We start from the raw sequence: 12077 nt of genomic DNA, 5'->3' as shown, positions 1-12077 counted from the left end.
CTCCCTGGCAGAGCCTCCCTCACAGATCTGAGGTGGGAGCGGAGCCCGAGACCCGGGACGGCAGGGCCGTGCGGAGGCCAGGGCAGGCTCCTTCCCGCCGGCTTCGTCTTGCGGCAGTGCACGTGGGCTGCGTCCCGGTGGCCCTTGGGACTGTGCTGGCATCGGGTCCAGCAGGGCATGCCTGCCGCTTGTGGGACTGCGGCTCCTCGTGGTGTCGGGGAGGGGGAGTTCCCCACTGGAAAATGGGAAGCAGACGTCATTGGGGCCGGGTCTTCTCTCCTGGGGCCTGTGGAATCCACGCCACTCCCTTCCTGCAACTCCCTGCGGACTACGGGGCCTGACCCTTCCTGGCCGGCACGTCTGTGTGGCGGCCTGGGTGTTTGACCCGTTCGTCTCCGAAGCCGCAGGAAGGAATCTGATGCCAATTCCTCAAGCTGTGCCTTTCCCACTGCAAGCCCTCAGCACTGGGCTCTGCCCAGAGACCAGCCAGGGGCAGCCCTGAAGCTGCAGTTGGGCCGACTGGCTCTGCCCTCCACCCGGTGCTTTGCCAGCTGCCATGAGAAAGGAGGTGGCTGCTTCTCTCTCTCTTTGGCGACTGGACCTGCCTGGGGTGGAGAGGTGGAGAGAGGAATTGAGTCTTCCAGTGACTCCCACTTGTCCTAAGGCCTGAGCGGGGCCAGGAGGGCCTGTTCCTACCTCTGGAATGGCTCATTCAGTGGAGGAAGAGAAAACATTCCAGACCAGAGTCCCACGGAACCCAGGTGCTCCCCGGAGTCCCACGGAACCCGTGCCCAGGTGCTCCCCGGCCCCGGTCCGGTGCTCCCCGGCCACCTGTGCTTTTGTTGTTGGGACAGGGACCAGAGGCCGTCGGGACAGAGGCCCCCATGGCACCAGGACTCTGAGCACCCCTGGCCCCTATGGGCACAGCGTGTTGGCCTCAGGCAGTGCAGGGCTGTGGACTCAGGGATGGGGTCCTGAGCGAGCCTGTACCATTGGCTCCTGATGCCCCCAAGCACGCGCCACCTCGGGGGGTCTCAGCCACTCCTTCTCTGCTTCCCTGAGCGGGCACCACACCCGGGGGCTTCCGTCTCTGCTTCCCCAAGCGGGCACCACACCCGGGGGCTTCTTTCTTTCTCTCAGAGACCCGAGTGGGCACAGATGGTCTGGGCGGTCACCTGCTGCCCGGGGGATGGGGTGGGGAGGAGCAGCCAAGCCACCCGCGTGTCCAGGCCGGGCAGATGGGCGCGGTGGGTCTCGTGTCTGTGGCTGGTTATCTCTGTGCCGTGTGGTGGCGTGTCTTTCTGGCTGTGGGTCCGGGGTTGGGGCTGATGGTGGCTGCTGACCGGGACCTCAGTCCCTCGCTGTTGGCTGTGGAGCTGCCGTGGGATCAGTGAGCCCTTGAGGCACTGGGCTTCCTCTCTGAAGTGTGTCAGGGATCTGCTGGGCCTCCCCACCCGAGGGCTCGTCTCAGGCCCCCGCAACGGTACTCTGGGCCCTGCCCAGAACCGCCCTGAGAAGTTCCGTGGCTGCTAAGCATGGCTGGGCACGAGTGGGTCCCCAGTTCACGAGAGCCCCACTGTCCTCAAGGGAGTCAGAGGACTCTGATGCTTTCCAGACCTCAGGAGGCCGCATCTGCCGGGTGCATCCCAATCACAGTGACCCCTCCCCTCCCCTCACTGTCGCCCAGAGGACGCTGGAGCTGAAGAACTTGGGTGCAAGCAAACCTGTCGCCACGGTCACCAAAAAACTCAGGAGCAAGGCAGGCCCAAGGACCCCTGAGAATATGGAGCTGGAGATCCAGCCAGACACAGCTGCAAATCCTGCTTCACAACTCGCAGGCCGAGGGGGTGGGCCACAGCACTGCAGCTTCCGAGGCTGCCTCCCCCTGCCCTGGGGCAGGACTTGGACAGTGAGGCTTGTTGCTTGAGGCCCGGCTGGCGGAGGAGCCCCGTTATCCATTCCTTCCTTCCAGAAGCCTGAAGGAGCAGTTCTCTGATGACGCACCTGGTGGGAGGGAAGCCCGACAGGGGAGGCCTGAGCCCTCCCGAAGCCCGTCCCACCAGGCAGTCCCCCGGGTTGGGTGGAAAGGCTGGAGTGTGGCGGAAGGGTCCGCCGCAGACTCGGCCCCCAACGTCCTGTTGTCCCCCGGCCCCTTGACTCTGGGGCAGAAGGAGAGGGACAGGCAGCGGGCGGGCAGGAGGGAGGCTGCTTCCTGGGAGCAGTTACGGGTGTGAAAAGGCCACGGGGAAACCACGGGTGGGGCCAGGGCAGACAGAGGTGCCCAAAGGAGAGCCGCAGCCCTGGTGTTTGGGACGCCCATTGCCCTGCGTGTCACTGGGTGAGGGGCTGGCGGGACAGCGTGAAGAAGGCACTGGCACCTCATGGTGGTAGCGGAAAGTGATTTAAGAGTCCACAGACATCAACTCCCCCGACACAGCCGAGCTCTGGCCATGCCTGGGCCAGCCGGGGGAGCTTGCCGCCCACCCAGCCTCCCCTCCCTCCCTCCTCCCGCCCGGTGCTCGGTCCCCGTGGCATCTGCTCTAAGCCACCTGTGTGGCTGGCTGTTCTTCAGACCTGTGTCTCCCTGCAGCGCGTGGGCGGCGTTGGCCGTGAGCAGACACGGTCTGTGTTCTTTCCAGAGTGACTTCTCTCGCTGTTTTTCTGTCTATCTGTCTGTCTGTCTATCGGTTCCCATGGGAGCAGCCAGAAGGTCAGTTTGAAAGATCGTGTCTTCTCCAGCCCCCGAGGCGTAGCTGCCAAGGGGAAGGGGTCCCCACAGGCCCAGACTGTGCGGCGGTCACCCAGCGCCGACCAGAGCCTCGAGGACAGCCCCAGCAAGGTGCCCAAGAGCTGGAGCTTCGGGGACCGCAGCCGGGCGCGCCAGGCTTTCCGCATCAAGGGCGCCGCGTCACGGCAGAACTCCGAAGGTGGGTCTGGCCGCGCCACCCTCTCCAGGGATGGAGGTGGTGCCCGAGCCACTGGGACACCCGGTGGCATCACAGCCTCTTGTGCTTGCTCTTGGAGTGGGAACCCCCATCCTTTCTAAAATTGAGTTACACTCATGCAACCTAAAATTAACGATTTAAAAGTGTAGGAATTCAGTGGCATTTGGCACACTCATGGTGGCGTGGTCGCCACCACCTCAGCCTAGTTCCAGAACATTCTCATCACCACGGAAGGAAACGGTGGCCCCATCAGTGGTCACCCCATTCCCTGCCTCAGCCCCAGCGCCCACCGCTCTTGGGCCGTGCGTGTCCGCGGCTCCTGCACGCGGCCGTTGGGTCTGGCTTCCTTCACTGAGCCTCAGGTGTCAGGCCCGCACCTTCCGCTGTTAACATCTGTGTGTGGATGCACCATGTTCTGTTCATCCGTTGGCCAGGGTGTCCTTTGATGCCCCACGTCGACCACTCCCTGTGGCCACAGGCTGCCGGGGAAGGTCACCCGGATGCAGAGGGGAGGGTTTCCAGAAAAGCACCCCAGGGAGCCTCAAAGGGCTCCCTGGCGCTCTGTCCAGCTGGTGTGCCCTGCAGGACCCCGGGAATGGGTCTCCCGGCCCCCTCGACCCCTCACGGCCTGTCTCCTTCCCCCCAGAAGCAAGCCTCCCTGGAGAGGACATTGTGGATGACAAGAGCTGCCCCTGCGAGTTTGTGACTGAGGACCTGACCCCGGGCCTCAAAGTCAGCATCAGAGCCGTGTGGTGAGGCCCCTGCCCAGCCGGGAGCCTGGGGGAGTGAGGAGGGACCTCCCGCTCAGTGGTCCTGCCTCCTGCAGGTGCTCATGGGGCTGGACAGAGCCGCCCAGAGACAGGGTCTACCAGGAAAAGAAAGGGCCAAGACACGGCAACCTGGCTGAATGTCCTGGAGTCCACTCTGGGACTCGGGTGGGCTTCGGGTGGGACGCTGGTTCAGCAAGAGGCCTGAGGCCTGGTGCCACCTGGCTTAGGAAGCAGCTCAGCCACTTTGTGCCTGCTGTGGCACGGAGTCCAGGGGGGCATGGCCAGGCCTGCAAGCCCCACCTGTCACGGGCATAGCAGGGCCACGAACAGGCCCTTCTGTGTGTGGAGCTGGTGGGAGGCAGACAAGACGGGCAAGTCCAGCCATCTTCAGGGGCCGCGGTCTCAGAGGTGCTGGGAGGGCGACAGGCAGGCAGACACAGGGCCAGCCTGCTGCATGTGGCTGGGGTCTCTGGCCCAGGGCTCACGGCCCCACCCACCCCCTGCAGTGTCATGCGGTTCCTGGTGTCCAAGCGGAAGTTCAAGGAGAGCCTGCGGCCCTACGACGTGATGGACGTCATTGAGCAGTACTCAGCCGGCCACCTGGACATGCTGTCCCGAATTAAGAGCCTGCAGTCCAGGCAAGAGCCTCGCCTGCCTGTCCAGCAGGGGACGAGAGCGGGGTGGGCTTCTGGGACAAAGCCCACTGTGGCCCACGGTGGGAGTGCAGGGGGTGTGCGGGGGGGCCTCCTCCCCCACCCATGTCGGCCTCTGTCAGCTTCTGTTGTGTCCTCACAAAGTCGGTTTTAATATTTCTGTTGTTTCCCCCGTCTTTCCCCCATCCACACTGCAGTGGAAAAGTGTGTGCACCTGCGTGTGTGGGTCCCTGAAAACGTGCGTGTGCATGTGTGTGTGTATAAGTCACGCATGTACACGTGTGCTTCTGCACAGGTGTATGTGTGTGGTGTGCACATGTGGCTCTACTCTGCCATGTATGCACGTGTGTGGGGAGTGCATACATGTGTGTACACATGTGCGCATGTGTGTGCATGTGTGTTGGGGATGGAGTAATTCTGTTGAGACATGAAGCTGCAGGGTTCCCGTGGGCCCCGCCAGGCAGCAGTAATGCTATTTGGCACCTTTTCTTCTTCTACCTGCCCTTCTTGGTGTAGGTGTCCCCTAAGTCCACACGTGTGCAGCCTCAGGCACATACAAACAGGCATATACACACAAGTGGGTGTTTATGTTGCCTGTAAGGGGGACACACGGCTGTTGGGAGTCTCTCCTGCAGTAGGGGACATGCTCCTGCCTATCAGGGTCCCCTCCCTCTCCCAGGCCCCCCAACCAAGGCTGTAGCAGTTTCCCAGCCCTGGAAGCGAGGCTGGGCCCCTGTTACAGGGAGGAGGCTGGGATGGTCAGGGACAGCCCGGGGTCACAGCCCAACTCCGGGCCTTCCAGCGGAGTGAAGCTCTCCTCTGAGGCAGTCGAGAACCCCACCCTGGGGCTCCTGCCCAGTCCTGTTTCAGGGGGCCAGGGAAGGGGCACCTCCAGGCCTTAGCCCACTGCTGCTGTGCAGGGGCTGCTGAGCCATCCCCTGCGCCCCGCTGGGCTCCAGCCGCGAGGCCTCTTTTCCAGAGTCGTCTCTGGAGCAGCGGCCAGCGCTGGCCTCGTGTGCGTGTGCGTGCGCGTGCGGAACGCCCTCCTGTCGACTTTTGTGCTTTGTCTCCACATCTCTCTCACTTCAGCTGTTTTTGTTCACCAGGATCTCGTCCTAAATTTTCCCTTTCCTTCCCTTCCCTTTCTCTCTGGAAAGACAAACAAACCAAACCAAACAGCCCAAGGACCCCAGGAGTCCTCGGCCGGCTCCTGACAATGCGTTTCACGTTGCCCCGCAGCGGCCTGTCTGGTACCGGCTCCCACTGCAGGCATCTCCCCTGCACTGCACGCTCCGGGGCGCAGCACCCGGGTCTCCGCAGTGGGGCCTCCCGCCACCGCTCCCGAGTCAAACGCTTTGCTTGAAACACGGGAAGGACTTGGCAAATCCAAGGTCCAGCGAGGTGGCGTCCGCACCCTCTGTGGGAAAGCACCTGTTTTGACGAAGCCTCACTGTTGCTTCTGTTGGGTGTTCCTTCCGTTTCCGCCAGTTCCTGGCCAGCTCCTTCTTTCATGTGGCTTTACGATGCATTTTGCTGGTGTCTCTTTTCTTGTTTACTCTGCCAGGATAGATATGATTGTGGGCCCCCCACCCCCTTCAACTCCCCGGCACAAGAAGTACCCCACCAAAGGACCCACGGCCCCTCCGAGAGAGTCACCCCAGTACTCACCTAGGTTAGGATGCCAGCACCTCTCCGACGTGTCTGTGGAATGGCCGGCCCCTTCGCTCCAGGCCACATGACGGCAGCACCTTGTACCACCCTTTCCCCGGGCCAGAGGGGATGCTCGGGTTTTCTCTGTGCCTGAAAAGGCAACATGAGGGAGAAGGCCCTTCCTCCTCCAGGGCCCCAGGCAGGCTGTGCCCATGTCAGGACTGCCAGGGGCCCCACTGCTCCTCTCGACAAGTGCCCTGGGGAAGCCGGGGGCTCTGGACGCCCTGTGAGACTTCCCTCTGGAGTTGGAGGGCCCCCGGGCAGCACCTCCAGGATCAGATGCCATCAGACCTTCAGGGATGTCCCCCTTGCCCTGCTCCCGCCCCCTGGACAGGCCCCTCCTGGCAGAGGGCCCTCCAGCCTCCCCAGGCACTGACCTGCCCCTCAGCACCTGCCCACTGCGGGGGTGGGCTTGGCCGTGTGCACGGCCCCGTGTGGCTCTGAGCAGGTGGAGCTGCGTGTCTGTGGCTCTTCCCTCTCGTGGAAGATACAGATGGTTACAGCATCTACCCCTTAAGCCACTGGGAAGAAATGTGAGCAAAGGCCTGCCAGGTGCCTGGCACAGACGTGTCCTGAGCAGCTCCGGTGCTGGCTTTCAAGCCGCCAGCATCCTAATTGGTGTTTTTGATAAAAGAGCTGGCGAGAGCCCCAGCCGATGGGCAGAAGAGGCGCGGCCCACATGAGCTGGCAGAAGCCGATTCTGTAGTGATTAATTCAGACTTTCCAAGGCCTTCCTGCCTCCCAGGGACCATTCAGATGACGGTGGTTCCCCATCTTCTGGCAAGTCTGATAGGCTGAGGGAGGGCAGAGCGCCCCGGGCAGAGGCCTGGAGGCTGAGCATAGACCCCTGGCCCTCCCTGACAGCTCAGGGCAGAAGGTTTCTGGGCACAGCCGATGCCAGTGTCTGGGCAAATGAAGCCCAGGCCTAGGCTGTTGGGGGCAGCGTCCGGGGCGAGTCTGACCCCTCCTCCGTCTGTGGTGGGGTTTCTGCCTGTGAGGCTGAGGTTCTGTGCACTGGACACGTCAACCCCGTGCTCCTCGCATGAGAACGGAGTTTCTGGGAGCAGGCAGGGCGTCGTCTGTTACTGCCCAACCCAAGGCAGCCCCAGACAGTGTTTGCAGGGTTCCCTGCTCTGCGGTGCCCCCCAGGCCCAAGGGTGCTGTGCCCTGGGGCTGGTCCTCCGTCCTCCTGTGCCTTGCCACAGGGGACAGCAGTTGGGCGTCCATAGCTGTGAACTCGGAAGGTCCTCTGTCCTCAGGAGACGTAGGTTCACACAGAGAGGGGGCCGGGGGACAGTTGGAGCACTTGCCCCACCTCACGGGGCACTGAGCACTCAAGGATCAAGTCTCCCCCAGTCTGGGGTCCAGGGCAGGAGGGGCACAGGGTCCTCAGAGGAGCCCCCAGCAGCAGCTCCAGGCTGAGCCCGTGGCCAGGGCTCCTATTGGGACTGAGCAGGCGGGCGGCCCGTCATGTGGCAGGGGTGAAGGTGCTGAGCATCTGCCTGGACTGTGTGGACGCCCCGAACACCAGGGACCCCCATCTCCTCCATCGCCACTGGCGTCTGCTCGGAGCCAGAGGGTCCCCTCCCGCTGCCCCTCCCCCTGTCCCCTCCCGCCCTCCTGGCCCTATTGCATGAGTCCAGCATGAAGCCCCGCAGAGCATGAGGAGCTGCACTGTGGCCGACGCGAGCCTGAAACCCCCTCTGTTTCTTGCAACAGAAAGAAGAAAACACCCCCGGCCCACCCTCCCCCACCCCCATCAGAGGCAGGTAGGGCAGCCCAGTGGCAGGAAGTGAGGACTTGGCCCCGTCGGGCTGGTGTGGGGCGCTCTTCATGTACCAGGCCCCAGTCCAGAGGAGACTCGGGAGCTTGTGCCCTCGCCTGGGTGGGTCCTGCTCAGCCACACCCTGTCTCGAGCTGCCCTTGTCCAGCTGGACTTTTATAGACTTACTGCAGGGTCTTCGTTTCCAAGTGAGTTCCCATGTAGCTGCAGGCCTCAGCGCACACCCACAGTGGTGGCCCCCGCCAGCCCAGCAGCGGCCATGGCTCTGTGGCTACCAGACTGGTCAGAAGCCCCTGTCCCTGAGGGCAAAGGAGTCTCCCTCCCTTTTTATTGTCATGAGTGACCTATGGCCTCATTGGAGATCAGCTCAGCTGAATTCTGCATCCTGCAGACACATAGGCTCACACGCAAATGTGCACAGTCTTGCACACATGAACACATGCATACGTGTGGACACACAAACTTGTGCAATGCAAGAGGGCACATACACACAACTGAGGACACACACGTGCAGTATGCACATGCCTGGGTACACCCATGCACACACACGTGCAGTAGGCACACACCTGGGTACATACGTGCACACACATGTGCAGTATGCACACACCTGGGTACATACGTGTGCACACACGTGCAGTATGCACACGCCTGGGTACACACGTGCACACACGTGCAGTATGCACACACCTGGGTACACACGTGCACACACATGTGCAGTATGCACACGCCTGGGTACATACGTGCAGTATGCACATGCCTTGGTACACATGTGCACACACACGTGCAGTATGCACACGCCTGGGTACACACGTGCACACACACGTGCACACACCCTCGCAGCTTTGTCTCCCCTCCTCTGGTTTGTGCGTTGGTTCCTGTGCTGCTCTGTGCCCTCCCTCCTTGTCCTGGTGCATGGAGCTGCAGCTCTCAACGCCTTTTCTGCTTCTGTTATCCCCGCCGCAGACATTTAACTCTGTCCCCATCAGACCTGGTGGGGCCGACGGCCTCAGTGGCACATTACATAGGAGTAAAGCTCCAGGGTGGGCATGGGTAGGGGGAGGGGCATCCTCCGGAGTGGGCTCCAGGCCCTGCAGTCGGAGACCCTCCGTGGGCTGTGGGGTCAATAGGCCTTGAGCAGGGAAGAGGGTGAGCAGGTGGGGCTGGCTAGAGGGAGCCAGGAGCCCACGGAGAGGAGCCAGGCGACTTGGTCCTGGTGGGAGCTTCCTTTACTCCTCGCTAATGTGCCAGGCCCCTCGGGGGCAGAGCGGGCAGGAGCAGAACCTCGCGTGCCAGAAGACGGGCTGAGAATGGGGTGTACCCCGTCCATCTGTCCTGGCACCCGCTGCCCCCTGGTCGGCTCTGGGCTGGGCCTGCAGCCTGGCCCAGGAGGAGAGGGCAGGGGCCCTGCTGCACCCACCCGAACTCATGCTTTGCGGTCTCTGTTCCTGGTAGAGTGGACCAGATTGTGGGGCGGGGCCCAGCGATCACAGACAAGGACCGCACCAAGGGCCCGACCGAGGCGGAGCTGCCTGAGGACCCCAGCATGATGGGACGGCTTGGGAAGGTGGAGAAGCAGGTGCGAGAGGCTGGGCGGGAGGGGTGTGGGTCTGGAGGGCTGTGGTGCCTGCTGTCCTGGGGCCCTTGCTGTCAGCCTGTGGCAGTGTGGGCTTCAAGGGCTGGGTGCCATGGAGGGGGGCTCCTCAAGTCTAGGGGGCACATGCCCCTGTCACCACTGACAGCTGCTCTGTGCAGACCCCTCACACCTCACCGTGAGCCCCCCGCCCCCGGCCTGGGGTGCCCAAGAATCTGCTGCTTCCACATCCCCTGTGGAATGTGCCAGAAGTTGTACCTGCCTGGCCTTCCTCCTCTCTGTCCTCCTTGCCTGACACCCCAGCCACTGTCTTCTGGGGGTGCATTCTCAGAAACCACCGCAGAGGACCCCTGTTTTGGGGTCTGCGTCTGAGAACTGGGCCTGAGCAGTAAGTGAGGAACTGCCAGGTCCTGCCCTGTGGGGCTTTCCCTGAAGGGGGTTCCACAGTGGGCAGCAGGAGGGCCTGGCTCTGAACACATGCCCCAACCGTGGAGCTGGAGGCTGAGCCCCCAGGGGTCTGGGAAGGAGGAGGAGCTGCTCAGGGGCCTCCTCTTCCTGCTCCTCCAGCTTCCAGGCAGCAGGGGTCCCCCCTCCCTGCACCTCTCCAGCGAGCAGCCCGGGTCCCCCCACCTCCTGGGACCAGCCCAAGTCGACTGACTTCCTGGGAGTGGCCCAGGTCCCCCCATCTCCTAGGACCAGCCTGGGTCCCCCCCACTTCCTGGGACTAGCCTGGGTCCCTCCTGTTTCCTGGGACCAGCCTGGGTCCCCCCGTTTCCTGGAAGCAGCCCAGGTCCCCCCGTCTCCTGGCACGGGCCCTCGCAGCCCAGCCCAGCAGCCCCTTTTGCAGGTCTTGTCCATGGAGAAGAAGCTGGACTTCCTGGTGAACATCTACATGCAGCGGATGGGCATCCCCCCGACAGAGACTGAGGCCTACTTTGGGGCCAAAGAGCCGGAGCCGGCACCTCCGTACCATAGCCCAGAAGACAGCCGGGAGCACGTCGACAGGCACGGCTGCATCGTCAAGATTGTGCGCTCCAGCAGCTCCACGGGCCAGAAGAACTTCTCGGCGCCCCCGGCTGCGCCCCCTGTCCAGTGTCCGCCCTCCACCTCCTGGCAGCCACAGAGCCACCCGCGCCAGGGCCACGGCACCTCCCCCGTGGGGGACCCTGGCTCCCTGGTGCGCATCCCGCCGCCGCCTGCCCACGAGCGGTCACTGTCCGCCTACGGCGGGGGCAACCGCGCCAGCACAGAGTTCCTGCGGCAGGAGGACGCCCCGGGCTGCAGGCCCCCCGAGGGGACTCTGCGGGACAGCGACACGTCCATCTCCATCCCGTCCGTGGACCACGAGGAGCTGGAGCGTTCCTTCAGCGGCTTCAGCATCTCCCAGTCCAAGGAGAACCTGGATGCTCTCAACAGCTGCTACGCGGCCGTGGCGCCTTGTGCCAAAGTCAGGCCCTACATCGCGGAGGGAGAGTCAGACACTGACTCCGACCTCTGTACCCCCTGCGGGCCCCCGCCACGCTCGGCCACCGGCGAAGGCCCCTTTGGTGACGTGGGCTGGGCCGGGCCCAGGAAGTGAGGCGGCGCTGGGCCAGTGGACCCGTCCGCGGCCCTCCTCAGCACGGTGCCTCCGAGGTTTTGAGGCAGGAACCCTCTGGGGCCCTTTTGTTACAGTAACTGAGTGTGGCGGGAAGGGTGGGCCCTGGAGGGGCCCATGTGGGCTGAAGGACGGGCCTCCTGGCAGTGACCTTTTACAAAAGTTATTTTCCGACAGGGGCTGGAGGGCCGGGCAGGGCCCTGTGGCTCCAGGAGCAGCGTGCAGCAGTAAGGCCGGCCTGTCCACTCTGCTCAGGGCTGTGGCAGACATCGGCCTGGTGTGAGGAGGGGCGGGAGTGATGACGGGGTGTGGCTGGCATGGCGACGGGCGGGGGATGGTCTCAGGGAGCCAAGCCCAGGGGAGGCACAAGGGGCAGGCCTGTTCCATGAGGACCTGTGGGCCTTGGGGCCTGGTGGGATTTCTGGGCAGCTGTGGGTGGGTGTGGCCGGCCGCTGCACGTGGCCTCTGCCCTCACACCTGGCCTGCCCGGCAGACTTTCCCGTGCCCCACCTCAGGGGTGCCCAATTACAGAGCTATTGATTGGCATCTTCTCCCGTACCTTCTGGGATCTGAGGGATCTTTTGGTGGGAACCAGCCCTGAGGGGGAGACCCTCACTGGCAGCTGAGGAGCAGGTGGGGCCTGGAACCAAATTGGAGCCCAGAGTGGACGTCCAACCCACTGGTCTTGGCCTCTAGGGGGAAGGCCCGGCTCACGGTGGGACCAGGGATCCAGCTCTGAAGCGTCTTCAGAAAGGGGGTCCTTGGGGGCTCCAGCTGCCTCGCCCTGGCCTTTCCGTGGGTGCGTGAGAGCCAGCAGCACCCCAGCCTCGGAGACCTAGGGGGCAGGACCCCAAGTCTTCCCCTCTCTCCTGACTGCCCTGGTTGGGTGCTGGCACTGGGACACCTGCCTGGTGAGCAGGCCTCACAGTTCTTAGCCAGGGATCCGCCTCACCTTTGTCCACCAATGCCCTGACAGACTTGGGGCAGGGCTGGGCCGTGATGCGGTGGGCCAGGAAAGCCTTCACGCC

At 63.5% G+C, this 12077-nt stretch overlaps 1 protein-coding gene across 12 annotated transcripts in view; it reads left to right on the top strand.

Annotated features, from left to right (window-relative positions):
* Positions 1-11607, top strand: part of KCNQ2 (potassium voltage-gated channel subfamily Q member 2) — a 67591-nt gene extending 55984 nt beyond the window's left edge. For 6 of the 12 annotated variants that reach the window (XM_021921787.2, XM_021921785.2, XM_021921786.2 and 3 more), the window contains 6 exons: positions 2704-2927; positions 3592-3697; positions 4222-4353; positions 5933-6040; positions 9314-9437; positions 10300-11607. In XM_021921787.2, coding sequence (XP_021777479.2) covers positions 2704-2927; positions 3592-3697; positions 4222-4353; positions 5933-6040; positions 9314-9437; positions 10300-11031 — 1426 coding nt within the window. In that variant the 3' untranslated portion in view covers positions 11032-11607. The remainder of the gene's footprint in view (positions 1-2703; positions 2928-3591; positions 3698-4221; positions 4354-5932; positions 6041-9313; positions 9438-10299) is intronic. The other 6 variants (XM_021921792.2, XM_021921791.2, XM_021921789.2 and 3 more) reach the window with 4 other exon arrangements.
* The last annotated feature ends 470 nt before the right edge of the window (positions 11608-12077 follow it).

The sequence above is a fragment of the Papio anubis genome, chromosome 16, assembly GCF_008728515.1.
Source record: "Papio anubis isolate 15944 chromosome 16, Panubis1.0, whole genome shotgun sequence".
In the NCBI taxonomy this organism is placed as follows: domain Eukaryota; kingdom Metazoa; phylum Chordata; class Mammalia; order Primates; family Cercopithecidae; genus Papio; species Papio anubis.
This window is presented reverse-complemented; position numbering and strand designations above follow the sequence as displayed.